The sequence below is a fragment of the Lampetra fluviatilis genome, chromosome 11 (assembly GCF_964198595.1).
Source record: "Lampetra fluviatilis chromosome 11, kcLamFluv1.1, whole genome shotgun sequence".
NCBI classification, from domain to species: Eukaryota; Metazoa; Chordata; class Hyperoartia; order Petromyzontiformes; family Petromyzontidae; genus Lampetra; species Lampetra fluviatilis.
Window position 1 is genome coordinate 14,480,000 of NC_136285.1, and position 27,592 is coordinate 14,507,591.

A 27,592-nucleotide genomic window follows, 5' to 3' on the forward strand; every position below is an offset into this window, starting at 1 on the left:
GGCTGCCATCGACCAGACTCTAAATTCGGAAACTCTGGCCGTGTTCACGCCATCTGGACCCGTGCGGAGATTACGATTAAGTGTCCGTAAAAGACCCGCAGGTTTGTCTGCGTCAAATAAACAACCCCCACCGGTTTCTCGTGGTCTCATTTACACATTCGTTTATTGAACCGATTCCAGTCAATACAAACAAAGGCATTGGGTGGAGTGTGAGAGTCCCCGTGAGCCCAGCTGGAGCAGCCTACCCCAAGGGCAGGACCCTCGCTAAAGGATTCCCCAGGGACTCGCGGCTGTCCTGCACAGGCAGTGGTCACCCCTCGTTAGGCCTCACATCTTGCCAGGATCCTCCTTCAGCGTCACCGTGCGGTTGAACACCATCTGTAACGAAAGCGAGGTCTCACAATGAGTAACGTGTTCCATCGGCAATTACTTACCCAGCCATAGCCTCGCCGAGTCTCAAGACTACTTTTCGGGAGGGTCCTGGCTGCACTGGGATGCCTGGCATAATTCTGTCGGCATTTCGCTTCAGGCGCCCCCACGGCTACCAACAACCTGGCAAGCCGTGGTGGCCACCCCCATCCAGGTACTCATCCGGCTCAAAAAATCCTGCTGAGCTTCTCCAATACCAAGACACCAGCACTGATTTGATCACCAGCCGTCTATCACATCTGTGCTCTTTCATCTCGCTTCCATCTCACTCCTCTCTCTGCCTCTCTTCATCTCTCGGCGGGCCTCTCTCGGAGCTTTCTCCGGGCCACATCCGGTGCCTGATCCGCATGCGGGTCAGCTGTCATCCGCACACACAGGCTGCCCACGCAGCCTATCCACACAGGCTGCTCGCGTAGGCTGCCGCATAGGCTGCCCGCGTAGGCTATCCACCGCAGGCTGCCTGGGCAGGTTGTTCCGCGCAGGCGCCTACCTTTTGGGCCGTCGAGTCGGGGTCCACGGAGAAGTAGCCGACGCGCTCGAATTGGAACTTGGAGAAGGGAGCGGCGCCCTGCACCGAGCTGTCCACCATGGCGCCCTCCAGCACGCGAATCGACTCCTGGGGACGCACGGCACGCCGGGACGCGTCACGCGGCGGCGACGCACGGCGCGGACTGCAAGGCACGGAGCACGCGGCCAGCGGGCCGCCTTCGATCGGCCGACGCGCGGAGACGGCGTGCGAACACAGACGCGTGTCGCACAGCGAGACTCACGGGGTTGATGTCCTTGAGGAATCCCCCTGGTACCTCAGCCGGGTCCTCTGGGTTCTTGTGCAAGAATCTGCAACGGGCAGAACACACTGCTGCGTCTCACACACACACACAGGGCGGCGGTCACACGGCGTCACACCGCACCCGCAACGTGCTACCGCACCGCCGCACTTACAGCCGCTCGTAGAGGCGAACTTCGCACGGCAGGGGCTGCGCCACCCAGTGGACGAACGCCTTGGGCTTGACGGCCGCGTCGGCCGGCGCGCACGTCACCCGCAGCTCCACGACGCGCCCGCCGGCGTCCTGCGCACGACGACGACGACACGGCTCCCCCGTCAGCGCCACCCCGAGCCCCGCGACAACCGCCACCAATCGGCGGTGAAAGTCGACCGCCCTCCCCCCCACCCCCCCCTGCTCACCTTGACCACGTCCTGCAGGGAGATGATGAGGCCGGCGTGACGCAGGCCCACGGGTTGCGACGGGGCCAGGCGGCGGTAACCGGCCGCCGGGACCTGCGCAGACAGATGGAGATGGGGGGGTGGGGGGGGGTGGCGTGGGGCACGCCGGCTGCTGTGTGAGATGCGAGGCTCGAGGCTCCTCGCTTCCTCTCGGTGACCCCGTCCGCCACGCTCTCTAAGCGAAAGAACCGCGTGGGGGGAGGGGGGGGGGACGACACAGCCACGTGGCCTTGTGGCCGTGGCATAGCGACTGCTACTGTTGAGACTCTGGGAGAGGAACGGGGCTCGTCTGGGGATGTGGGGGGAGGTGGCTTTGGCCATGAGAGACCCCTAGCAAGGGAGCTCGCTCGGGGGATTTGCCAGCAGGGACCCTAGGGGTTGGTACCGGAGGGTGGATGCTGCTACGTGCCATCTCGATGTACGGCGCGTGTGAGGAGTGCGAGCTGTGAGGAGTGCGAGCTGTGCGGAGTGGCAGCGCTGTATGCGATGAGGTGTGTGGATGTGTACGTGTGTGCGTGTAATTGTGTACGTGTGTGTACGTGTGCGCGTGCACGTGTGTGTACGTTTGTTGACGTGTGCGCGCGCGTGCATGCACGTGCGTGTGTTTTACGTGTGTGTACGTATACGTGTGTACATTTGTTTACGTGCGCGCGCGTGCGTGTGCATGCGTGCGGTGGGGAGTGCCGTCGCGTCCCCTCACCTCGCGGAAGTCCGACTGCTCAATGTAGAGCGTCGCTGCGAGCGGTACCGAGTGGGAGCCGTGGCTCTCGCCCGACGGGAAGTTTGGCACCGAGACGCTGGACGGCTGCTCCACGTACAAGCCGGGGCGTCACACAAACATCGTCGCACATGTGGCATCACACAAACAGCATCACACGTGGCATCGAATACTCGGCATCGCACACGTCATCACACACGAGGGGCACTGGGGCTGCGCGTGGCGATTATGTGAGGGGAGGGGGGGGAGCGTAGGGGAGGGGAGCAAGGGGAGGGGGGGGGGGCGTAGGGGAGGGACGCACGGCGCTCTGCGGGAAGTTGGTGATGACCACCCGGAGCGGCTCCAGCACGGCCATGGCTCGGGGCGCCGTCTCGTTGAGCACGTCGCGCACGCACGCCTCCAGCAGGTGCGGCTCGATCACCGTCTGGGCACCCGTCACCCCAACCTACGCGCGCACGCACGCAGTGCATTGATACAGCGCTGCTCCTGCGGAGCCAGCGAACGCGCGTGCGTCGGAGCAGAAAGGTGTAACAGGCAACAACGCGACACCTCAAAGTGCACCTAGCTTGGCACAAGCCGAGTGGAGAATGACGGTTGCTGTTGTGTGAAAGTTTGCGTGTGAGTTAGTGCGTGCACGTGTTTAAGAGCGTGTGGTGAAGAGTGTGGTGTTAGTGAATGTCGTGTTCGTGATAGAATTCACGTTCGTGAGAGTGCGGCGTTGGTGAATGAGTGCGGCATTGGTGAATGAGTGTGCGTCAGTGTGCGCGTGCCTTGGCACAGAAGTTGTTGATGGCCTCAGTGGGGAAGCCACGGCGCCGCAACGCGGTGAGCGTGAAGAGCCGGGGGTCGTCCCAGTCCCTGGAGGGGGGGTGGTGGGGGAGTGGGGGCACGGCAGAGGCGGTGAGCAAGCGAGGTCGAGACGGGGTTCCTCTACCCCCCACGTACAACCATCCCCCCCCCCGCTCTTCGTAAAACCCAGCGGCTGGGCCCCCTTCGGCCCGCGGGAGCGGCCTCGGAGATGGGGGGGGGGGAGACGCCCAAAGCGGCGTCGCGGCAGCCACGGCGGGCACTGGGGTCATGGAAACCCCGACTCTGAAGTTAACTAAACAGCGCCTCTTTTGCCTTCGCGTGACCTCGCTGCAGCCACCAGAGGGCGCTACGTTCACCACAACGTATAAACAGATCTCGACAGATCCTCCGTATCGATTTGCGACCCTGAACTGCGACAAGTCGTGTTATCGCCGCGGTCAGTGGCGACTCGTTTATAGCCGGCGGGCGCCCGAGGCAGCGCGGTCGGGGCTGAGTCAGAGCTCGGGGCGATTGCATCAGCCCGCACACTTTGGAATCCTCTTTAGTTACTAAACTGTTCAAAAAATATATTTTTATTTTACCAGGGAAGGCCTCACTGAGCTTCGTAGCTCTTTTTCAGAAGCGACCTGGCCACAAATGATAGCTCAACGAAGTGGCTTATCTTCATCACGTGGACACTTATAGCAGTAGCCAAAATACTCGAAGAGCATGCCGAGTCTAAATGTGAAGGGAAAAACCGGAGGACCCGGAGAAAAATCCACACGGCCACGATGAGAGAGACGTGCAAACTCCAAATATACAGCAGCAGGCGTCAGGGTGAGGATCGAACCCACGACCTCCTGCATACCAGGCGAGGCAGTTAACATCTCGCCATCTCTGGCATCCCGCTTGTCACCGTAACGATGGAGCCATGAGATGCTCCCGCCGGGAATCAAACTCAGTGTGGTGATTATTTGGGCGATGCTGCTGCGTCCGCATTGGTGCAAGAGCACAGTTAAAAACTACAAAAACTCAACACATTCGTCGATAACATCATCTATGTGTCCTGAAAGGAAAATATATAATGGGTGACGTTTCGGGCAACGACCGTTCTTCATTGCGCATCTTATTTACGTTATCCTTCAAGGCGGCGGTGTTGTTGGTGAATGTGTCAATGTGTCGCCTCGTGCCGTGCGCGCCGCACTGCGTCGCTGCTCTAGCCCCTTGCGGTGGACCCTGTGCCGCTACAGAAGACAAATCTTAAGGGGGTTTTTATAGCGTCCTGTGCATCCGGTCACAGGTCGGTAAACGTTTATAGCTCGGAGTCAAGGACAGTGGTTGTGGGCACGTACGGCTCAGAGTTTTGTGGCCAGGGGAGATGATAAGGGTTTACTGCTGCTGCTGCTGTTGGCGTTAGGAATTTGAGATAATGTGAGGGATAGCATGAGGGATAAGGTTCAGGACTCGGATTAGGGCTTGGCCATGAGTGCGGGTTAATGCGAGAGCTATGCTAGAGTTCGAGCTGGTGTGTGTGGATAACAGGTTAAAGCCTAGGACATTGTTAGGAGCTAGGGATTAAGTAATGGTTAAGGCTAGGGTTAGGATTGGTGCTACGACTAGAGCCAAAGTGAGGGATAGAGATAGAATGAGGGTCAGGATTAAGGGCAAGGGTTAGAGCCACAGTTAGTAGCAGTGCTCTATGGCCAGGATCAGAAATCGGACTGGGGCAAGGGCTGAAGGGCCTCGTTACCCTAGGATGCCCCCAGGGCTCGTTGGTGCTGCCCAGGATGCCCCTGGGGCTCATCGCCGCAGCCGTGCTGGGCTGTGCCGTAGTGTTACTCCCTCCCCCTTTCTCTCTCCAGGGTTCCCTGCGCCGATTTTCCGCCAACCGCGAGATGCGACTGCGTGTAGTCCTGTGATGACGGTGACAATGAGTGGAGCGTGATGGTCTCCACCGAGGCAATCGCTTCACCTGCAGATCTTCTCCTCGATGAGGCGCACGATCTTGCGCTTGGAAACGACGGTGTAATGCAGGTTCAGGCGCCCGTACTCCCACTGCACGGGGCAGTACAGGTCCAGCGCGTTGCACAGCCAGAAGTAGGAAGAGCGCCTGCACCCAGCGCACACGCGTGCGTCAGTGCGAGCGCGCGCACACCGACACGCACGCTGGGGACGGCGGGAGGATGTGCACGCGAGCGCGCTGGCACACACACGGACCTGGTCTGGAACTCCTTGGTGCAGAGCGAGTGGGTGATGTCCTCGATGGAGTCACACAGGCAGTGCGTGTAGTCGTACGTGGGGTAGATGCACCTGCCACCACCACACAACAACATCAGTATCATCAGCAGCAGCGACATCATCGTCGTCACCTTTTACACGCCTCCTGCCATAACTATTGGTCTGGGAGAGGTGGTGTGGGAGTTGTCAAACCGCTCCTCGCTTTGGACTCCTCCCTCGTTACCCTCGCATTCCTGTTGTCGCCGTGGCGACGGACCACCCATCGCGGTGAGGCCTTCATTAAAACGCGTCGCCGCATCGCACGAGCGGCGACGTCATCACGCCGAAGGGTCTTGCGGCTGTGCCGCCGGTTGTGCCATGCCGTAGCTCACCACGCGTCCCCGGTGCGGTGGTGCGGCGTGTATTTGATGCGGTAGGCAACGGGGTCCATTTTGCCGTCCTCCATCACCAGCTTCATCCTCAGCGTCACCTCCCCCTCCGCAAACTTCCCCTTGCGCATGTCCTGCGGGGCAAGCGGCAGGACACGGAGGGAAGGTCACGCGTGACATTGCGTCAGACGAGGTGGCTAAGCCAATGCGCCGCTCCATCTCCGCGGCGGGTCGATCCCGTCGGAACGCGTTTGCAGATCTCGCGTCGCGTGAGCGCCACGGCCGTCCTACGGGGGAAGCCCGCCCGGGTCGTGCGGGCCGGCGGCGTGGGGCCCGTCACGGCCGAGCGTCCCTCACCTCGAAGAGACGCAGAGATTCGGCGACGGGGCGGTCCCTCCACGGAGACGTAACGACGCTGTATCCCTTCAGCTCCTCCGACTTCTGGTGGCAGATGTACGCGTGGCCCCTGCGGACGGCAAGGCGACGGGTTAGGCACGGGTCAGGAACGGCACGTGGGCCACGGGTCCCCCACGCCGGGGCTCGGGGTTAGCGTGCGTGGGTCAAGGTGAGGGGGGCGTGCACGCTACAGAGCGCGATGGGCGGCACGGCGACCTCTTGATGAGCTCCACGGCCCAGTCGTAGAGCTGCTGGAAGTGGTCGGAGGCGTGCGTCACCGCGTAGGGACTGTACCCTGCGGGGAGGGGAGGCGAAACGACGTCACAACCGGAGCCGGTCCAGGGGGGTGGGGGGGGTGGCGGAGCGCGATGAGAACGTAACGGACGGGACGTCGAGGCATAGCGGGGAGCGCGATGGTTCGCCCGTTCCTACCGAGCCACTCCACCATGTCTCGGATCCCACGGAAGTATTTCTCCTCCTCCTTCTCCGGGTTCGTGTCGTCGTAACGCAGGAAGCAGATCCCTCCGTTCGCCTGACAGGGGCGGGGGGGGGGCATGGGGAGACCACGTCGTTAATCGCCACCACGAGCACGGGCAGAGTCCCCCCCCCCTCCCCCCCCCTCCCACCCCGTGCGGCCCACTCAGGCTGCCGCGGCACGTGCCGCCGGTGAGCACCTACGACAATGGCGTCGCGCACGAGCGGGCGACGAGCTCCCCGGTGCGCGTCAGGTAATCGAGGCCGAGTCGACCTAGCGGAGACCCAGGACCAGGACCCGGTGCTGCTCTGCCTGCCGCGGTTGCTTCGTGGTGCGCGGTGTGGTTGTGGTGACAGACAGGAGGACAGGTGGGAGTGGTTAAGGGGGGGGGTTGGGGTAGGCTCGGGCATAGCTAGGGGGCGGGAGTTGGGGAGTAGCTGTAGGACAGCCAAGCGAGAAGAGATGGGTTTTAAGGGAGGAACGGAAGCAGGTGAGTGAAGGTGATTTGAAGCAGTTGGTTCCAGTGAAGGGGAGCATGACTGTGCGCATGGCCCAGGGAGGCACAGAGAGGGACCGGTGGAGATTGCATGGGACGACGAACGGTGCCGGCGGGCAATCGCCCGGCTACGCCCGCGCCGTACCTTGGCGAAGCCGAAATTGAAGTTGATGGCCTTGGCGTGGCCGATGTGCAGGATGCCGTTGGGTTCGGGAGGAAAGCGTGTCCGCACCTGGATGGGGGGAGGGAGTGGGGACCGCATAGCGCTCAATCCTGGCTGCGGCGCGTGGGGGTGGACGACCCGGTGATGTTGCGGGGGCTGCGGTGCGATCTCACCTGCCCCCCGGTCCTTGCCAGGTGCTCCTGCAGTATCCGCGTGGTGTGCGGCGTCACCACGTAGCCCTCCGTCTTGTAGTTCTCACCTGGTGGGGGCGGGGAGGGGGGCGAAGCCACACGCCACGGGGAGACTTTACACGTCATCGCAAGTACACAGCCTCAAGTGTACACACACACACACTGGTGGTAAACCATCCAGTATACACACTGATGGTAAACCATCCAGTATACACACTGATGGTAAACCATCCAGTACACACACACACACTGGTGGTACACCATCCAGTATACACACACACACTGGTGGTACACCATCCAGTATACACACTGATGGTAAACCATCCAGTATACACACACACACACACCGGTTGTACACTATTCAGTGTACACACACCAGTGGTATACCGTCCGGTTCACCGTCCAGTGCACACACACTGGTGGTTCACCGTCCAGTGTACACACACTGGTGGTACATGCTCGCAGAGGAGGATGTATCATCTGTGCGGTATACCTTCAGTATACACACACACAGTGGTACAGCGTTCAGTGTACACATACATGCACACACAGATACATGTACACACACACTCACTGGTTCAGATAATGGTCACCGATGTTGGTCATGAGCAGGAATCGAACTCGGGTCTCGTGAGTTTGTAACCCAGCGTGCTAACTGCTGCACAACCGCTTACCACACGCACACACGCACACACCACATCACCGTCATCGCTCACCGGGCTTGTGGAAGTTGAGTGAAGCCCCACGCAGCTGCTCCATCAGAGAAAGGCTCTGCACGGGAGCCTCACCTACACACGCCAACAAAGACAAAGGTCCCCCGTATAGCCTTAGCAGACTGTTGGGGCAAGTGCTGTTAGCAGGCACCAATTAAGGCCGGCACGGCACACGAGGAGGTGAGTGGCCAGCACCATTCCCGGCCGCCTTTGTCTCTCGAGTGGCGATGTGTACACACCTCACCAGGTACTTATTTAAGGCCGAGTCGACCGAGAGGAATCCCAGGAACGGTTCGGGAATCGAACTCGGCTTGCGGGGTTCGTAGCGCATCGTAGCGCTAACCGCTACACTACCGCTCCCCACCCATATAAGCACAGACGCGCACACACAGCCCAAGAGTGGGCGCGACACTCCCAGCCGTGCGCTGGCGGCACCCCGCCCCGGCGACCGCACCGTTCACGGTTGGAGCGGAGACGCTCCCTGCCGGCGCCTCCTTCTCGGCCTTCGGCTTCTGTGGCTGCACGGTTGGGGGGGGGGACACACACGTAGAGGTGCGTTACAGCGGCGAGGTAGTGGCAGCGCCTGCAGCACCACCGCAACCTCTTACACACAGCCTGCAGACAACCACCCCACACACACACACAGCCTGCAGACAACCACCCCACACACACACAGCCTGCAGGCAGCCACCCCACCCACACACAGCCAGCAGACAACCACCCCACACACACACACAGCCTGCAGACAACCACCCCACACACACACAGCCTGCAGGCAGCCACCCCACACACAGCCAGCAGACCACCACCCCACACACACACAGCCAGCAGACAACCACCCCACACACACACAACCTGCAGGCAGCCACCCCACCCACACACAGCCTGCAGACCACCACCCCACACACACACAGCCAACAGACAACCGCCCCACACACACAGCCTACAGACAACCACCCCACACACACAGCCTACAGACAACCACCCCACACACACACAGCCTACAGACAACCACCCCACCCACACACAGCCTGCAGACAATCACCCCACACACACACAGCCAGCAAACAACCACCCCACCCACACACACACGTCCAACTATCACACATACACACATGCTATAGACAACCACACCACCCATCAAACATTCACAGCCGTCCACACATCTCACACGCAGCCGAAAGTTATCCACACCATCTATCATGCACACAAGACACACACACACATCCACTGACAGACACAAAAACTGAAGACACCCACAGAACTTTGATTCACACGTACACAGCTATGCAGCACGTCAACTCCCCCCCCCTCCTGTACCCACGCGCTCCCAACACGTCAACTTTATTTTTAACCAGGCGAGAACCCCTCGAGGTTGGAGTCTCTTCCGCGAGCGACGCCACCCACACGCATTCCCCACGCGAACACCGACGCACGCGCGCACGCCCTGAGACGCGCGGCACGCTCGGCATGTCCCGCTAAATCGGTGACCCCCGTGACCTACTGACCTTCTGCTTCTTCTCGCGGTCACTCTCCGTCTTGGGACCAAGCAGATTGAGGACCTGGCGAGACACAACGAGACAAGGCCGGTGGCCAAGAGGGCCCCGGTGGGGAGAGATGATTCGTGGAGAAGGAGACTCAGAAGAGGGATGGGTCGGAACATTCTCCTGTGCGAGCGATGAACAGGACTTTCAACCTGCCTTGGCGTGCCACCGCTCGTGAACAAGCAACCCCCGCGTTACCCAACAATAACGCAAACAACGACGTGCCAGTTGATTGACTGCAGAGGCCCTTGCAGTGACAAAAGTGACCAAGCGTGGAGATAAAATCAGAAAACACTGCGCTGATGCCAAGTGTAAAACATTCCCCGGATAAGCATCGCTTGCGGGCCGTTTCCAGGCGGTAGGCTTCATGCGGCCGTGGGCCGTGTGACGCGAGGCCGTGAGCAGCACGCGGCCCATGGGCTGTGGGGCCCCCCCCGGTGCCCCGGGTCGTCGTCTTCCTGCCCCACAGCCGGCATGGGGGACCTCAAAAACAAAGAGGGAGCTCAGCCGCAGCGCTCCATCGGAAGGCTCGCGATGAGATCGCTCGCGATGAGATCGCTCGCGGAACGCGCGGGGAGGGTCTCTGCCTCACCTGCACGTCCACCTCGTTTTTCAAAATCTTCCCGTCGGCCCATTTCAGGAGGCCCCGCGTCTCGGCTGCACCCACGACAAACATGAGGGGCGGGGGGGGGGGGCGGTCGGTCAGCGCTGAGTCAGCCCCGGACACGGCGCAACGTGACACTGACAACAATGGCCACCGCCGCCACGGTGGCTAGGAGATGTTAACTACTTCGCCTGGTATACAGAAGGTCGTGGGCTCGATCCCGACCCCGACGTCTGTATATTTGGAGTTTTCAAGTTCTTTCTACCCGTGGTCGCGTACATTTTTCTCCTGGTCCTCCGCTCTTTCCCTCCACATTTAGAATCAACATCACGTGTTTAGAGTATTTGGCTGGTACAAATTTCCACGTGATAAGCCTCTTCGTTGAGCTAACATTTGCGGCCAGGTCACTTCTGAAAAAGATCTATATAGCTCAGTGGGGCCTCACCTGGTAAAATAATTAAAATTGCTTCGTTTTTAAAGGATCTGCGAGCTCCAGTCTGGAGGGATTTTGCAGGCGGGGCCAGCCTGCACGCTTCATGGGGGGCCAGCCTGCACGCTTCATGGGGGGCCAGCCTGCACGCTTCATGGGGGGCCAGCCTGCACGCTTCATGGGGGGCCAGCCTGCACGCTTCATGCAAAGCGCAGGGGTTGTTGTATCGAGTGGACATCTCATGAAGCGTGTAGTAGAGTGAGCGTCACAGGCACCCTTATCCTGGCACACCGCTAGAGACACCCTGGAACAGAGATCCCCCGTGTAGCCTCTAACACTGTTGGGGCAAGTGCTGTTAGTGAGTACCTATGAAGGCCGGTATATCAGTTAGGAGGTGGCCAACACCATGCCCGGCTGCCTTTGTCTTCCCAGTGCCGATGTTTAGAACCCGCACCAAGCACTCATTTAATGCTGAGTAGACCAGGACCAGTTCAAATATTCGTCACTGTTATACGTCGTGAGCGGGAACCGAACTGGGGTCGCCGTGTACTAACCACTATGCCACCACTCCCCACACAGTCTCAAACAGACACTCCAGCACAGGCACTGTGATAGAGACACTCTAGAATAGACACTCGGGGTCTCTAGTGATGTGTGTAAAGGCCGCACCCATGATGAGGCCCATGTTGAAGTGGTATCGCTCCTCCAGCAGCTGTGACTTGTACTTCTTGATGACTCCCTCTACCTGTTCCACCACCATCAAACAGCACACAAGTAGGTTACAATCTTGACACCGCCACGAGTGACACCACCAGCGTGCCACGCTGGGAGCAATGCGGTGCCAGTGCGGTGGCGGTGGAGATACGGTGGTGGTGCGGTGACGGTGCGATGGAGGTACAGTGGCGATGTGGTGGCGGTGCGGTGGTGGTGCAGTGGTGGTGTGATGGAGGTATAGTGGCGGTGCGGTGGTGGTGCGGTGACGGGAGGCGGTGACGGGAGGCGGTGACGGTGTTCGTCAGACGGCACACTCACGGTCTCCTCGATCTGCTCCGGCGTCACTACAATGCCCACGCCGCACGCCCTCTCAAACTCCTCCACGGCAAGCGGCTCCAGCGGGTGGCTCTTGAGGTACTCCAGCGCCGCTGGAACCACGCAGCAAGCACAGAGATCGCCCCTCCCACATCACGTGTCACGTTAAACGCACTGCTGGGGCAGCTGCCGTTACAAAAACGCACAAACAGATAGATGCTCTTGTGTGCAGACACCGAGACATACTGACACATACAACAGAGACAAAGATCCGCCGTATAGCCTGAACAGACTGTTGGGGCAAGTGCTGTACTAGTTTTAAGGCCGAGTTGACCTCAGGCAGGCCCGCTTCAGATATTCACGACTTGCATTGGCCACGGCCGGGAATTGAACTCGGGTCACCGGGTGCTACAACGGCAGTGCTCCCATCAACAACAACAGCAGCCAGCATTTGCGACGAACAAAGACAAAGATCCCCCATATAGTCTGTCGGAGGTGACATCACACGACACGTGTGTCACGCTAGGTGCTCTTCACACACGCACCTGCAGACACACGCACACTCGCAGGGCGCATGCAAGAGAGGTGGCGATTTGCCGAGACGTCCAAGACCCCTCCCCCCAACCCCGAGGTGAGACGACGGCTTTCATAAAACTCACGGTGACTGTGCGCGTACGTTCCGCTCTCGCGAGCAGCTAGCCTCTCGCCGCATTCTGCGCGTGCTTTGCGCACGTACGTGTGCGCGCGCGTGTGTTTGCGCCCCAACGTGACACCCGCAGCACCTTCTGTTAACACTCACAAGTGGCAGTGAAAGCGAATGTTCTTTAACGTGCAGGGCCACTCGCAGGCTGGCCGGGCTATTCTGGGGGCCAAACAGGAAACATTCCGAGCACGTGAACTCAAAAACCGGAACGGACCCGCCGCGCGCTCCACATTCCGTCCTGCATTGTGCTCGCTGGGACAGAATGCTCTGATGGAAATTTCCCCATCACAACAAGTTTACCGGTTAACGTGCCGATCGATTCATCGCTTTAAATCGATTCTCACCGGGGGAGGTGAATGACGGCCGGGCGTTGGTGCTGGCCGCCCCACCTCCTAGTGCACCGTGCCAGCTGTACTAGGTGCTCGTTAACAGCATTCGCCTGAGCAGTCTGTGTAATTCCTCGCTAAACGCGCGTTTTCGCAATAACGCGGTTCTTCCATTTGGGAACACTTTTCGCACAACGCACAAGGCGCACCGTTATAACGCGGAATGCGTGCACCGTTATAACGCGGAACGCGCCCACTGTTATAATGTGAAACGCGTCCACCGTTATAACGCGCCCACCGTTATAACGTGGAACGCGCCCACCGTACGCGGTTTATGAACGGTAAACAACGAACTACTTTCTTGGGCTGACAGAGTATGCGGAATGAAACAGTAACGCGGCGGTGTATTATCAGTCATTTGTCCCGCCATCTCACTGCGTGTGTGCATAGTTGTACATCTATCTCGCCAAACTTTATCGTTACATTATTTATGGATAATTTATTTTCGCTTCATGCGGCACTTTGCAGGAACGCATCTACCGCATTAAACGAGGACCTCACTGTATTTGTTTTCCCAGGGCCCCGTGGTCTATAGAGCAGTCCCCAAACATTATTCACTCCATCTTCTGACCTCTCAGCCAGCTATGTTCTGTGAAGATATCCCATAGCCCAATACGTCGCCTATTATAATTTTTTCCCCCTTTGAGGGCCACAGTGTTATTGACGAATGTGTCGAGCTGTTATTTGTGCTTGTGCGTCACCGACAACACAGCAGCAGCATCGACAGATAATGTGTTTAATTGTAAAGGCGATAGGGGGGGGGGATCTTTGTGCTGTGTGTGCACCTGTACTCGTGTGTCTAGGCATGCGCTACTGGGGCCGGGGCATGCTTGCGGAATGTTTAACTCCGCATGATAATTTGTAACGCCACAACATTCTTGCTGTTAATACATTCACTGATGTAATGTTTAACTCGGTGGTGGTTTAACTTGTTGCACCAGAACCTGTTCACTGGCGAGTGTGATTATTACTTTTCATGATTCACGGTTTTCATTGCCGCACAAGCGGCCATGTTGACATCTCTACTACTTAGCGACGATCAACGGCTCTAGTTCTTGTTGTTGCACGTGACCAGGATGTGGCTGTGTGTGTGAGGGGCTATGCCCAGCTAGAGCTATGTGACAGCGTTCTACATCCGCGTCTGTGCGCAGGAATCAAGCGACTCAGGTCTCACGACACAGCAACGTGGCCAGAATTCAGGTCTGAGAACTTAGACCCTAAACCTAGTATCCAGTTCCCAAACGCTGAAGGTCCTGAGCCTTCTTCCGTTCCTCCCTTAAACAGCCATCTCTCTCTTGTCCCGAGCCCATCCTGCTACTGCTAGTCCCTGCCCCCCAGCTACGACCAGGCCTACCCCAGCCCCTATCATCACTACCCCTATCATTACCCCTATCACTACCCCAACCACTATCACTACGCCAACCGCAATCACTACCCCAACCACTATCACTACCCCTACCACTACCCCAACCCCAATCACTACCCCAACCCCAATCACTACCCCAACCCCTATCACTACCCCAACCCATATCACTACCCCAACCCCTATCACTACCCCAACCCCTATCACTACGCCAACCCCAATCACTACCCCTACCCCAATCACTACCCCAACCCCAATCACTACCCCAACCCCTATCATTATCACTCCCACCTGAAGACGGTTGCTTGTGTGGCGATCGAAACGTCGTGATCTATTATTATTTTTCTACCTACGTGACTTTACCGAAAGAACCAAAGAGTATGGATTCCTGCAGTCACGAAAGCTTCAAATCAAGATTATAATCAAGTAATATATTGTAAAAATAAATTATTTGTTGACTGTATTTATTGTATTTATAATTTTTATGCGACCTGTTGCAAACGTTGTTTTGAATTTTAGTTTTTCTGTTTTGTTGATGAAACCCGATTGAAGGTCATTTACCACACAGTTGAACAATAAACTGTTCAACGGTGTGGTCAATGACCTTCTATCGAAACACCTTGAATCCCCTCTCACTTCCAGTTCTCCTTGACCTCTGTGCAATGCTTTACATTGTAAACAACTCAACCCCCTCCTGGAGCGCCTCCATAACTGTGTCGGCGTATCCGACCAACTTCTCTTTCCTTGTTTCGTTTTCCCTCTCAAACTGCTCCGTTGCTGTTTGCACACAAGGACTGTGTTCCCCTGAATAACCCCTGTGCTACGGTGTGCCACAAGATCCCATCCTGAGACCGCTGCTCTTCCCAGTGCATCTCTTCCCGCTTGGCAAACTGTTCCCCAGTTTGAGGATAAACCATCGCTTCTCCGGTGACGACACGCAGCTCGACACTGCCGTAGACTCGGTGAACCCACCGTCACGTCTGCCTCTCACATCCCACCTCGACACGGACTCACCCTGAATTGGTTCCGACATCCTCCAGCTGAACGCTACCAACGCTGAAGAACCCCTCTATTTTTGGCAAACACTTCACACTGGTAAAGAGTGCAGTGTGGGTGTGCGCCAGACGCTGGCTAGGAGCGAGCAAACCCCTAGAGAGTTGTGACTCATCGCGGGCACGCGTTCTCTGCCCGACTGCCATCTGGGCAACATCTTCCCCATGCACCCAGGAACTAAACCGTGAACCCAGAACCCACGACGTGAGGCCAGGTGCCAGGTCCCAAGCCTGCTTCCGGTCATCCCTTAAAAGCCATCTCTCTTGTCCCGAGCCCATTATGCTACTGCTACTCCCTGCCCCCCAGCTACGACCAGGCCTACCCCAGCCCCTATTATCACTACCCCTATCATTACCCCAACCCCTATCACTACCCCTATCATTACCCCAACCCCTATCACTACCCCAAACCCAATCTCTACCTCAACTCCTCCTTAGACTCTCCCACCTGTCCTTCTGGCACCATAACTACACCACCACTTTTAATAACAACGCCACGCTTCATCATCAAGACCACTGTCATTGTACGTACAATTTAGTAATTGTTGTCAAGCCCTCGGAACTAGACGCTATATAAATCTACATAAGATAAGCGTTATTGAACCCCGGGAGGGTGGAGGGGGGTGGGGGGGAATTGAGACTTGAGGGAGATCCCATCACCTGTCAACCCCTGATCAGTGCCCTACCTTATTACAGACCAATTCAGACCTTATTGGTCACCCCGTGCCCTTGTAAAACTCAAAGTTCATCCTACAGAGTCCCATCACAAGGGCGAAACACAAACAAATAGACAACACAACATTACTGAACGGCCGTACGCCGTATGGACCTGACAACTCAATTTCCCCGTGCAAGGCGACGGAGTGAACCGCGCGGTTTGGCAGCGGCGAGTTCCCCGGGCCTCACCTCCGAGCTGGATCTCGGAGGCGATGCGGCGGGAGCCGATGTAGGTGGCCAGCGTGGGGAAGCGCCGCAGGTCGCGGCCGCGGCTCGCTGCGCCGTACAGCAGCGTGCCCACGGCGCGGTCGATGGCGCCGTCCGGAGACGCCTCCTGCGCCTGGGAGACGTCAAGGGCCGGGGGAGGGCAAAGCGAGAGTCGGCACAGTCGCGTTTTCGTGTGTTTTGGTTTGCCTGAGCCACTGAGAGAGGGCTCAAGAGTCGAGGGCGGTGGAGGGGTGCGAGTGAATCAGAGATTTAGACAAAATAAACACGAACAAACAGATATTTGAGCAAAAACAACTGCATTGCATGAACTTTTTTTGCATGGTTATTGAATATTCAACAATATTGAATACATACTCTTTGGTTCTTTCGGTAGTCACATAGGTATAAAGATAAAATAAATTAAATTAAATCACGACGTTTCGGGCGCAACACAAGTGCCCGTCATCAGGTGGAACAACCACAGCAATAAACCATTGCCTAAAATTAGACATCAAAATTGATTGATTGATTGGCGCTATGGCACGAGTGTGTGAGCAGCAGAGGTTCGCGGCGGTTCTAATGCAGCGGCCGCCCTGCTTAATACTGCCGTGTGTATGAACCATACTACACACGCCGTCTGCTCCAACACTGGACGTTAAAGACCTCGTGACGTGGGGCAGGAAGGGGGTGCCTTGCCCCCCACCCCCGTGACCAAAGCTACGAGTTGGGGCGCCCCTTGATCAACAACCACCACGACGAGAGCTGCAGTGGCTGCATTTTGCGATGACGGAACGCCCCCACAGCGTTAAATGTTCGAGACCGCGAGCGTAACGATTGCGATGAGGCAAAGTGGAGCCGCGATATACAAATAGCCTCGAGCTGCGACCGTGCGAGCCAAAAAATCGATTACTGCGCCACTCACTCGCTCGCTCGCGGTGAAACGAGCGCAGCCTACGTCTGTGAATCACGGGGGCCTTGCTGTGTCAGCCAGCCTTGCTGTGTCAGCCAGCCTTGCTGTGTCAGCCAGCCTTGCTGTGTCAGCCTTGCGGTGTCAGCCTTGCGGTGTCAGCCTTGCGGTGTCAGCTTTGCTGTCGGGTGAGGAAGCAAATGACGAGTGTGCCACTTCAGCCGACGAGACTGCCCCCCCCCCGCCCACCTTGCCCTAATCCTATTGGGCCCCCCCCCTCGGCCTCCTCGCGTCTGCCTCCCGAGCCCCCTCCCCCTCCCCTCCCCTGCCGCCCCCCTCACCTGCCGCACGGCGAGGCCCAGGGCGGCCGCGAGCGGCGCGTTCTTGAGCGTCTCCAGCGCCTTCGCCTCGCTCAGCCCCGCCAGCTGCAGCAGCCGCGCGTCCACGGGGGCAGACGGAGCCGTCATGGTGCTCGCTCGGCAGTCTTCTATGCGACTCTCGACCACACACACACACGCCAACACACACACCAACACACACCAACAACAACACCAACACACGCGGCGCGTGCGAGTGTCGGGCAACTCGCTCGGTCTTCTCCACGTGGGTGGCGGCGGCGGCAGCAGCTGGGCGGTGACGTCACTTCCTTCGACTGACGCAACCGCCGTTCAACGCGGGTCGTGACGTCATGTAACACTTCTGCTTGTTCATTCGCGTGGCAGATGTCTAGGCAATGTCCATCACCTGTCAAGCCCTTATCAGTGCCCTACCAATTCAGACCTTGCTGGTCACCTCGTGCCCTTGTAAATATCAACGTTCATCCTACAAAGGCCCATCACAAGGGAGAAACAAACAAATATACTTTTTTACTTTTTGATGTAAAGCTTTCGTGACTGCAGGGATTCATATTCTTGGTTCTTTCGGTAAAGTCACGTAGAAGGGAAATAAAATAATAAAAATATAAAACAATAACAATTCTCACGACGTTTCGACTGCAACACAATCAATCATCAAATTTTGTTGCTGCGGATTTCACACCTGATGATGATTGCTTGTGTTGCAGTCGAAACGTCGTGAGAATTTTTATTTTTCGATTTAAAGCTTTCGTGACTGCAGCGATTCATCTTCTTGGTTCTTTCGGTAAAGTCATTTTTTTATTATGTTTTATTTTTATTATTTTATTACTTCCCTTCTACGTGACTTTACCGAAAGAACCAAGAATAATTTTTATCGTTTTATATTTTTATTATTTTTTTGTTTGCCTTCTACGTGACTTTACCGAAAGAACCAAGAAAACAAATAGACACTTTTTTTGCCCGTAATTGAAACGGCTGTACGCCGCATGGACATGAAAACTCAATTTCCCTGCACAAGAATACGGGGCAAACCGTCTGGGCTGACAGCTATGAATGTCACGGCTGTAAACTGAACTAATTTTTGCACACAGCGTTGGTGTACGGTGTTTGTTCTGCAATATGTTGCTGTTTTTTCTTGGATTTTCTGTTTGCACTTAGTCACATAGTCACTTTAAGATGTTTTCTTGTTCATGTTTTTTTTGTTTGTTGCGGTTGCACCCGATTCAAGAGCCGAATGGCTCACAAAATATTTTTAAACATTCTTTTTTAGATGTTATGTTTCGGCTTGGGTCTAATTGTCCACGCTCAACTCACGTTGGCTGTACATCACCACGGCCCCTTACGTTATGGCAAACCTCGGGGCCAGTTCCTGGAGTTCTGCCATTACGAGTAGGGTACATTTCAGTAAAGCGTGTTTTTAAAAAAAGTATTTTTAAATATTTGTACTTTTACGTTTTTATTCTTACGACCCGAACCATCGAGCGTGTCCCCGGCGCACGAAGTCACGGGTGTAGTGACGTCACGCGCTTGTGACGATTGCGCCGGTGGGTTGATCCGTGACGTCACGCACAGAGGTGGCGTCGCGCCGGTTGTACGCGAATGACGTCACGGTTACCGCCTCAAGTGGCTTTGCCAGGGCTGGTCACGTGGACCCAACATTACCTGCAGTGCAGAATCACAACAGTCGTGCACTGGGCTGTAAGGAATGGACACAACGCAGACTGCTGTAGTCGTACAAACGCCCTCAATGGATTTCAATGTCGTAATTATACGCTTATTTCTGAGCCATGCCCATTGCTATGCGTGATGATGTGGATTTTGCTGTTGCTATGGGTGATGTTGCTATGCACGTGGGTGCAATGGAAGACGTGGATGATGCTGTTGCTATGGATGATGTTGCTGCGATGATGCTCTGAGTGATTATTTTCATTTAGTGTTCCGCTTGTATAGTCACGAAAGCCTCACCGAGTCTCATGACTCTTATGCAGGAGGCTCCTGCCACATTTCCGCAGTAGGGGACGAGAATTGCTCTGTATATTCCAATTGGGTAATTGATGATGCAGGGGATGACGCTGTTGCTAGGGTGATGATGTTGTGAGTGCTGATGCTGTGGGTGATGCTGTTGCTATGGTGATGATGTTGTGAGTGATGCTGGGGATTATGCTGTTGCTAGGGTGATGATGCTGTGGGTGATGCTGGGGATGATGCTGTTGCTAGGGTGATGATGCTGTAGGTGATCCTGGGAATGATGCTGTTGCTAGGGTGATGATGCTGTGGGTGATGCTGGGGATGATGCTGTTGCTAGGGTGATGCTGTGGGTGATCCTGGGAATGATGCTGTTGCTAGGGTGATGATGCTGTTGCTAGGGTGATGATGCTGTGGGTGATCCTGGGAATGATGCTGTTGCTAGGGTGATGATGCTGTGGGTGATGCTGGGGATGATGCAGTTGCTAGGGTGATGATGCTGTAATGCTGGGGATGATGCTGTTGCTAGGGTGATGATGCTGTGGGTGATCCTGGGAATGATGCTGTTGCTAGGGTGATGATGCTGTGGGTGATGCTGGGGATGATGCAGTTGCTAGGGTGATGATGCTGTAATGCTGGGGATGATGCTGTTGCTAGGGTGATGATGCTGTGGGTGATCCTGGGAATGATGCTGTTGCTAGGGTGATGATGCTGTGGGTGATGCTGGGGATGATGCTGTTGCTAGGGTGATGATGCTGTGGGTGATGCTGGGGATGATGCTGTTGCTAAGGTGATGATGCTGTGGGTGATCCTGGGAATGATGCTGTTGCTAGGGTGATGATGCTGTTGCTAGGGTGATGATGCTGTTGCTAGGGTGATGATGCTGTGGGTGATGATATTGCTGTGGGTGTTACCTCCAGAAATCGTGCAGGTGCATTCAGGAGCCAAAACTCAAGACGTGAGCCCAGAGTTACAAAAGGACAATTCTTTATTCTTTGAATTCCACGATAAAAAAATAACGTCAACTTTCCTTTCTCGTCTCTGATATTTACACGGATGCCGCACTGTAGGCCTTAAATTAAAACGAGCTGCCTTGGAACGCGCGGGGCCGTGCGGCACCACGACCCCTCTGCATGTACACACCCACTCGTGCAGCGTCACTCATAAATAAAAAATAAATTATCTCAAAGCCTGCAAACAGCTATTCCTTTTTAAAATACGGAACCGATAAATAAATACAAATATCTGTACAGTATATTGTGCACAAAATAAGACCCATCTTCTGGCGTTTCAGTGAAAAGCATCGCTGTGTTGTCGTTTGTTGTAAACACCGCTGCAACCAATCACGAGCATTGTCTCGGGGACTCACGGGGTGTGCTAAATGAGTGGAACGATGCAGTGTGCAGGCGGTGCAACTGCACCCTAGACCCATGGACCAGGGGCTATGCCAACCTTGCCAACTGGGTCTACATCAGTCTGGGTGTCAATGCAAGTCTAAGAATCTCTATGTGAGCTATTGGTCTCCTATGCGAGTCTGTGTGAGTCTGTGTCTCCATGTGAGTCTGTGTCTCCATGTGGAGTCTGTGTCCCCATGTGGAGTCTGTGTCCCTTCCTTTAGTCGACGGGTCTCTAATGTGGCGTGGATATCGATTGTGTCGGCAGTGCAATTGCACTGGGGCCCATGGGCCAGAGGGGCCCAGGTAACGAGCTTAGAATATTGGGGGAAATAGCACAGGAGTCCCATTCATTCAATTCCAGGCACCATTGCCCATGCCCTGGCTTGAGGGGTCAGATAGGTTTTGGGATTGAGGATTAACTTAGGAATTCTGGTGAGGGCTCGTGATTGGCTGCAGCGGTGTGTCCTACAGCAGCGGTTGGTCGTCGTTTCACACACGCCATTGCGCCTATATCTCCGCGCGCCCACAGTTGCATTGCTTGTGCTGAGCCCCGGCGAGGCAAGGGGGTCCCGAAGGCAGACTGTGACGGCGGAGGCGTGGGCCCGGCTAGCCCACGGCCTCCACGCCACCCCCCCCTCCTCCCCCTCCCCCCAGCGTGAGTGGTGGGGGGAGGGGGCCCATCCCAGCTTCCTTGGAAAGGAGGGACTCCTGGACGGGCCCCGTCTTCGTGTGTGCACCCCCTTTGTCACTGGCACGTCCAATCCGAGCCAGTGCGGGGCCCTCACGGTACGGGCGGTGTTCCACTAGTTTTGGCGCCGAGCCAGACCCATGCCGTCGCGAGACATCTGGGTCTGTCTCGGGGCCGAGCAGGGCAGGGGGACTAACGGTGCGTTTGTCGGGTGCGACGTCGGTGAGACGGTCAGTAACACCGAGGACGCGGCGCCTCCTGCTCGTCCGTCTGCGCGCGACGTCAGCGGCACGGCTCGGCTTCTCGAGGCGGAGGTGGAAAAACAGCCGGTTGCCTATCGAACCGCACGCGCGCGCCGGGCCGGCCTGGAAAAAGAGGTATTTGGGGTTCTGACCCTCTCCGAGAGCCCCCCAGGCGAATCGAGTCGTGTTTCCCGACCACCGGAGCCAGTTCATTGGAAGACCTTGGCCGTGGCGGGGGGAGGGTCGCGTCCGCCCACCGGCGAGCGAGCCGGCGGGCGGGAGGTAGTGTAAAGGCAGCGGGGTCCGCTGCGTCAGAGTGCCCCCCTCACAGCTCCAGGCTCTCCTTGCTCGAGCTCGTGCTGGACTGGTCGCGCTTGGCGAGCGGCAGCGCCGGCTCCCCCTCGCTCTCCGACTCGACGAGCCACGGGTGAGCAAGGATCTCGTCGAGCAAGGGCCGCTCGGACGGGCGCACGTTGAGGCACGCGCGGATCAGCTCTTGGCATTCTGGCGACGGCAGAGAGGGGGGAGGAGGAGGAGTGTCAGCTACGTCGAGCAGGGGTAAAGATACATCCGAACGCGTTGCTCCTCTCGCACTAGGCATAGCCACTAACTCTTATTCAGCTATCCGAATCATGATCCCTACCTCGAGCTTATTGCTGGAGCTTATGTATCTAAAATTTATTTTCTTTTAAAAACAAAATCGTTTCAATAAAAAAACTGAAACTGATCCAGAGTGTGCTTGCCAAAAAAAGTACAAATCTTGAAAATAATTATTGGTGTGGGAAGCCAATAAATAGGCCAATGGGGATGTATGGAGACGATAGGTGGCAGTGAGGAAGCGTGTGGGTGTGTGTGTGGGGGTGTGCGGTTGTGTATGTGTGGGTGTGTGTGGTTGTGTGTGGGTGTGTGTGGTTGTGGTTGTGTGTGTGTGGTGTGTGTGTGTATGGGTGTGTGCGTGCGTGCGTGTGTGGGACTTTTCGGTCCGCCAGGGGGCGCTGCTGGCTCACCGGGGGACACGCGCTTCCTGAAGACCACGTGCGCGCGCAGGATCTCCTCGTCGTGCTCGAAGGGGATGTCGCCGCACACCATGTCGTAGAGCAGCACGCCCAGGGACCACACGGCGGCCGAGCGGCCGTGGTAGCGGTGGTAGCGGATCCACTCGGGGGGGCTGTAGACGCGCGTGCCTGCACGGGGAGAGAGGGCGGGGAGGCAACGTGGTCACGCTCGGCTCGGAACATTCATTCATTCATCAGTCTTCATCGGCAGCAATAGCAGCGGCAACACTGGCGGTAGTGGTGGTGGTGGTAGCAGCAATAGCAGCTGCAGCGTAGCCCCAGCCATGCAGTATTCACACCGGCACCACGACCAGCAGCGGTGGAATCAGCACCACGACCAGCAGCGGCATCGTCGCCACGCGCCGATGAAGATTGATCGGCACTCGCCACGTGGCTTTTTTTTCATTGATTTGGCGCGAAGCGCGGGAAGATCTCCCGCCCCATACCCAGCCCCCCCGCCCCATACCTAGTCCCCACCCAGCCCCCACCCACCCAGCCCCCCGATCTCCGCACCCTGCGACCCCACCCCAAATCCTCCGTACCCCTCGCACTCCTCTCTCCCTCCCGCCAAACCATCCCCCCTCCCCCCATCCTCCGCCCCTCTCGCCCCCCGGCCCCCCCCCTCTAGGAACGATCGGAGCGCGCCCCGCCAGCCAACGCTGCGACGGCTCTCGATCCACGACCCCCGCCCAACCCCAGCAGAGCGACCACCTCCTACAACCCCCCGCCCGCCCGCCCGTCCTGCTCACCGTCAAAGTCGGTGTAGACCGTGTCCTTGAGCAGGGCGCCCGAGCCGAAGTCGATGAGCTTGAGCTCCCCTCTCTTGAGGTCGACGAGGATGTTCTCGTCCTTGACGTCGCGGTGCAGCACCCCGCAGGCGTGGCAGTGGCGCACCGCCTCCACCACCTGGCGGAAGAAGCCCCTCGCCACGGACTCGGCCAGGGCGCCGCGCTCCGTGATGAAGTCGAAGAGGTCCCGCGCCGCCTCGGGCCTCTCCATGATGAGCACGAAGCTGTCGGCTCTCTCGAACCAGTCGAGCAGGCGGATGACGCCGGCGCACGGAGAGGCGCCCGCCTGCAGCACCTTCTTCATGAGCACCACCTCCAGCGGTACGAGCGCGCCGCTCGGCTGCGGGACAGAAGCAGGGCGGGGGGGGAGCTGGGTGTTAGCCGGTGTGCGCGCGTGTGTTTGTGTGTGCAGGGTGTGGTGGTCAGGGGGGTACACGCAGGCTACTTGGTTGTAGGTTCGTGCAGGGTGCGATGGTGCAGGGTGTGTGTCTCGGGGTGCAATGCTCTGGGTGCGGTGGTGTAACAGGATGAGTGAGCGGTGCAGGCGCGGGACGCCGCGCGTGGTGCAAGGGCGTGGGGCGTGGTGCGGGAGTGTTTTGGGCGGGGTGCGAGGGGTCGTCGCCTGTGCAGCACTGCAGAACGTCGGGAGCGAGGTGCGGAATGCTCTGTGCAGGGTGTGTCTGTGTGTAGGGTGTGTGTGTGTAGGGTGCAGTGTGTGTGTGTGTAGGGTGTGTGTGCAGGGTGCAGTGTGTGTAGGGTGTAGGGTGCACTCACCAGCTGCCCCCACTCCGTGACCCGGTCTTTGCCCACGTGTTTGATCGCGACCTGCGGGAGGAGGCACGGGGAGGACGCGCAGCGGTCAGTGACCGCACAGGGCACACGCGCCGGCAGGCTTGGGGGTCGGGGGGGGGCTTGGGGGCCATGAGGTTTACAGCTGAGACTGAGCCATAGTACCATGGGCATGTCAAGGGGTCACACGTCAGTGTTTGGGGCAAATTTAGGAATTAGGGGGTAGATTAGTGGTGATGATTAGACTCGGGGTTATGGATAGATTATAGGCTAGGGGTAGATTAGGAGCTAGGGGTAGATGAGGGGCTGGGGGTAGATGAGGGGCTGGGGGTAGATGAGAGGCTGGGATAGATGGGAGGTTCCGTACCGGGAGGTTGTCGCTGAGTCGCACCCCCTCGTAGACGGTGCCAAATCCACCGCTGCCGAGCACCGCGCCCACGCGGTACAGCTTCTCCAGACTCTCCCGCTCCCGGCCTGAGAACGTGGAGAGGACGCGTCAGTGGGGAAGCAGGGGGTGTCGGGGAACCACGGGCGAGAGGAGGAGGAGAGGGGACCCGGGGACCAGGGGCGGCGAGAGGAGGTGAGGGGGGACCCGGAGAGGCAGCGATGACGGTGAATCATGACTCACGGTGTAGGCGTGGTGGTGGTGGTGATGGCGGGAATGAGAATAACGATGGTGGTGGTGGTGATGATGATGGTGACGATGTGAATGGTGATGGGGAGTGATGGTTACGGTGACGATGTCAATGGTGATAATGACGATTTTGAATCATGATTATGATGATGCCGATAATTTATTCCTCTTGTGGATTATTCCGCTTGATGATGATGATGGGAATTGATGATGATGAAGAAGACTTTGACGATGATGACGATGATGGTACTCACTGTGATTAATCTGCAGCTTGACGGGTAAGTCCACGTTGGCAGGCGAGCACATGTGCGCTAAAGTTCCGATTTTTTTCGACAGCAGCATGGTCTATCCCGAGCCGGTGCAGACGAAGATGAAGAGGAGGGAGGAGGACGAGAGGATGGTGGACGAAGTAGCACGAGGCGATTAGATCGCGAGTATCGAGGAGGTGATTTGAAAACCACGCGAAGCTTCCGTGCCGTCCCGTCGCCGTTAGTGTCTCAAGTGTCTCGGCGGCGGCGTCTCCTGTGTGTGCTCGCGTCTCGGTGTCCCCGCGTCTCTGTGAGGCCTCCCGGTCTCACACGCCCCCTCATATAAACACCGCCACCGTCCAATCAGAGAACGCGGCACATCCCCCCCCACCCCCCTCCTCGCAATCCCCCAGCGCCAGCCCCCCCCCACCGCCACCCTCTGCACCCGCCGCGGAGGGGAAATCCTCTGGCGTGGGTGGGAGGAGGCGAGAAACGAGGGGGAGGGAGGGAGGGGGGCGGTAGAGAGGGAGGGAGGGGGCGGGGAGAGGAGCGCCGCATGCCGAGAATTCTCGCGTCTCAGTCCAGTGCCACTCAAGCAAATGAGTGGTCGGAAGGGATTTGTATGCATGGAAGGAAATGGGGAGGGGGGGCTGGTGGAGCTTCACGGAGTTCCCCCCCTTCAAGGCCCCCTCCGGACCCCCTTGGGCCCCCCACTCCTACTTCCCCCCCGCCACACCCGCCTGGCGTTGCGCACCCCCGAAACTGAGGATGACGAGGCGGGTTCTGTTTTGATGAGACGCCTCGGCCCAGCGCCCCGAGCGGCGGAGCAGAGTGACTCACGCTCACGCTCGCATCGCTGTTCGTCAGCGCCGTCGTCACCCACGTCTTCACTCTCATCGCTACCATCGTCACCTCGTCACTGTTGTCTCATCGTCACCGTCATTACAACAGCAGCATCATAGCATCGTGGTAAATCGTCACAGCATTGGCATCATCGGCATCACATGGCTCTCGTGATGAGAGCACCACTTGAACATGTCATCATAACATCATCAGCACAAAGGAATGTCATCATCATAGCCATCACATCATCAGTTATCACATCATCATCATTCCTATTATCGTCATCAACATGACATCATACATAATCATCACCGCATCATTATCATCATCATACAATAATCAGCACCGCACACATACTGTCGTCATCACAGCATTATCATCAGTATCGTGTGAACATTCAATCATCATAACAGCACGATCATCATCAGCATCGTATCAACATAAAATCATCACAATAGCAGTGAGCGCTGCGCGCCACCTGTACGTTCCGTAGTAACTTCTGCTCAGAGGCAGCCGAGTCACTTATTGACAAGAACTCGCCTCTGCGGCCAGGGTCAAACTTTCCCAAAGCGAGCGGGCAGCCGCGTGCGCGACCCGAATTAGCAGCAGCAAATTCCCACGATTATTATGGGAAATAAATCATAAACGAGAATCATAAACTCCCCCCCCCCCCATCTTTCCACCCCGTTCCCACCTAACTCCCCCACTGCCACGTGCATGGGAACTCCACAAGCTGCTCACCCACCCAAAGACAAAGACCCCCCGTATAGCCTTGGCCGATTGTTGGGGCAAGTGCGGTTAGCGAGCACACATGAAGCCTAGCACTGCACACGAGGGGGTGGGTGGCCAGCACCACGCCCGGCCGCCTTTGACTCCTTAGCTGGCAATGTTTACGCATCGCAGCAGGTATTCATTTGAGGCTGAGTCGACCTAGGGAAGGACCAGGGACTGCTTCAGATAATCGTCACTTGTGTTGGTGGCCGTGAGCGGGAATCGAACTCCGGTGGCCGGGTTCGTAGCGCAACGCGCTGACTGCGACACTACGGCTCACCCCCCCACCCTTTCACCCCTCCTGCCACCCCCCACTCACCCCTTTACCCCCCACCGCCCCCACCCTTTGAACCGACCTCGCTGTGTCTTTATCACCAGAGCTCGTCTCGTCCGCCAGGTACTATGTTTATCCTCTGAAGTGAGCAGCAGTTGAGCTCCCCACGTGCGGCCTCGTGCACCACGAGGTAAGCACACGGGGTCACGTGGGCTCTACCCCCCCCCCGCACGCGCGGTGGGTCACGCGGGGACCCGTCCACACACGCAAGGGGTCAACTCGCTCCACGCGGGGTCACCTGAGAACGGACCCCTATACACACGGCGATCACGCGGGGACCGCTCCACATGGCTACATAGGGGATCACGCGGGATCACACACCTACACCCGGGGCTCTCC

The 27,592-nt window shown here is 57.4% G+C and overlaps 2 protein-coding genes across 2 annotated transcripts; both read right to left on the reverse strand.

Moving 5' to 3' along the window:
- Window positions 1-145: 145 nt before the first annotated feature.
- Window positions 146-17,790, reverse strand: QARS1 (glutaminyl-tRNA synthetase 1). The gene is made up of 24 exons (XM_078861115.1): window positions 17,485-17,790; window positions 16,219-16,369; window positions 11,812-11,921; window positions 11,449-11,524; window positions 10,338-10,402; window positions 9,710-9,763; window positions 8,656-8,719; window positions 8,205-8,276; window positions 7,471-7,556; window positions 7,280-7,366; window positions 6,596-6,695; window positions 6,380-6,458; window positions 6,125-6,233; window positions 5,771-5,901; window positions 5,379-5,471; window positions 5,134-5,271; window positions 3,143-3,230; window positions 2,674-2,817; window positions 2,355-2,459; window positions 1,616-1,708; window positions 1,372-1,499; window positions 1,200-1,266; window positions 920-1,045; window positions 146-378 (listed from the first exon to the last, which is right to left on the reverse strand). Exons 1-24 carry the CDS (start codon window positions 17,608-17,610, stop codon window positions 328-330), a joined length of 2,343 nt encoding a protein of 780 aa, XP_078717241.1. The 5' UTR covers window positions 17,611-17,790; the 3' UTR covers window positions 146-327.
- A 2,639-nt stretch (window positions 17,791-20,429) lies between these two features.
- On the reverse strand, window positions 20,430-25,633 carry PIM3 (Pim-3 proto-oncogene, serine/threonine kinase). The gene is made up of 6 exons (XM_078861116.1): window positions 25,312-25,633; window positions 24,791-24,897; window positions 24,409-24,459; window positions 23,596-23,974; window positions 22,799-22,975; window positions 20,430-22,295 (listed from the first exon to the last, which is right to left on the reverse strand). Exons 1-6 carry the CDS (start codon window positions 25,397-25,399, stop codon window positions 22,117-22,119), a joined length of 981 nt encoding a protein of 326 aa, XP_078717242.1. The 5' UTR covers window positions 25,400-25,633; the 3' UTR covers window positions 20,430-22,116.
- Between the last annotated feature and the right edge of the window lie 1,959 nt (window positions 25,634-27,592).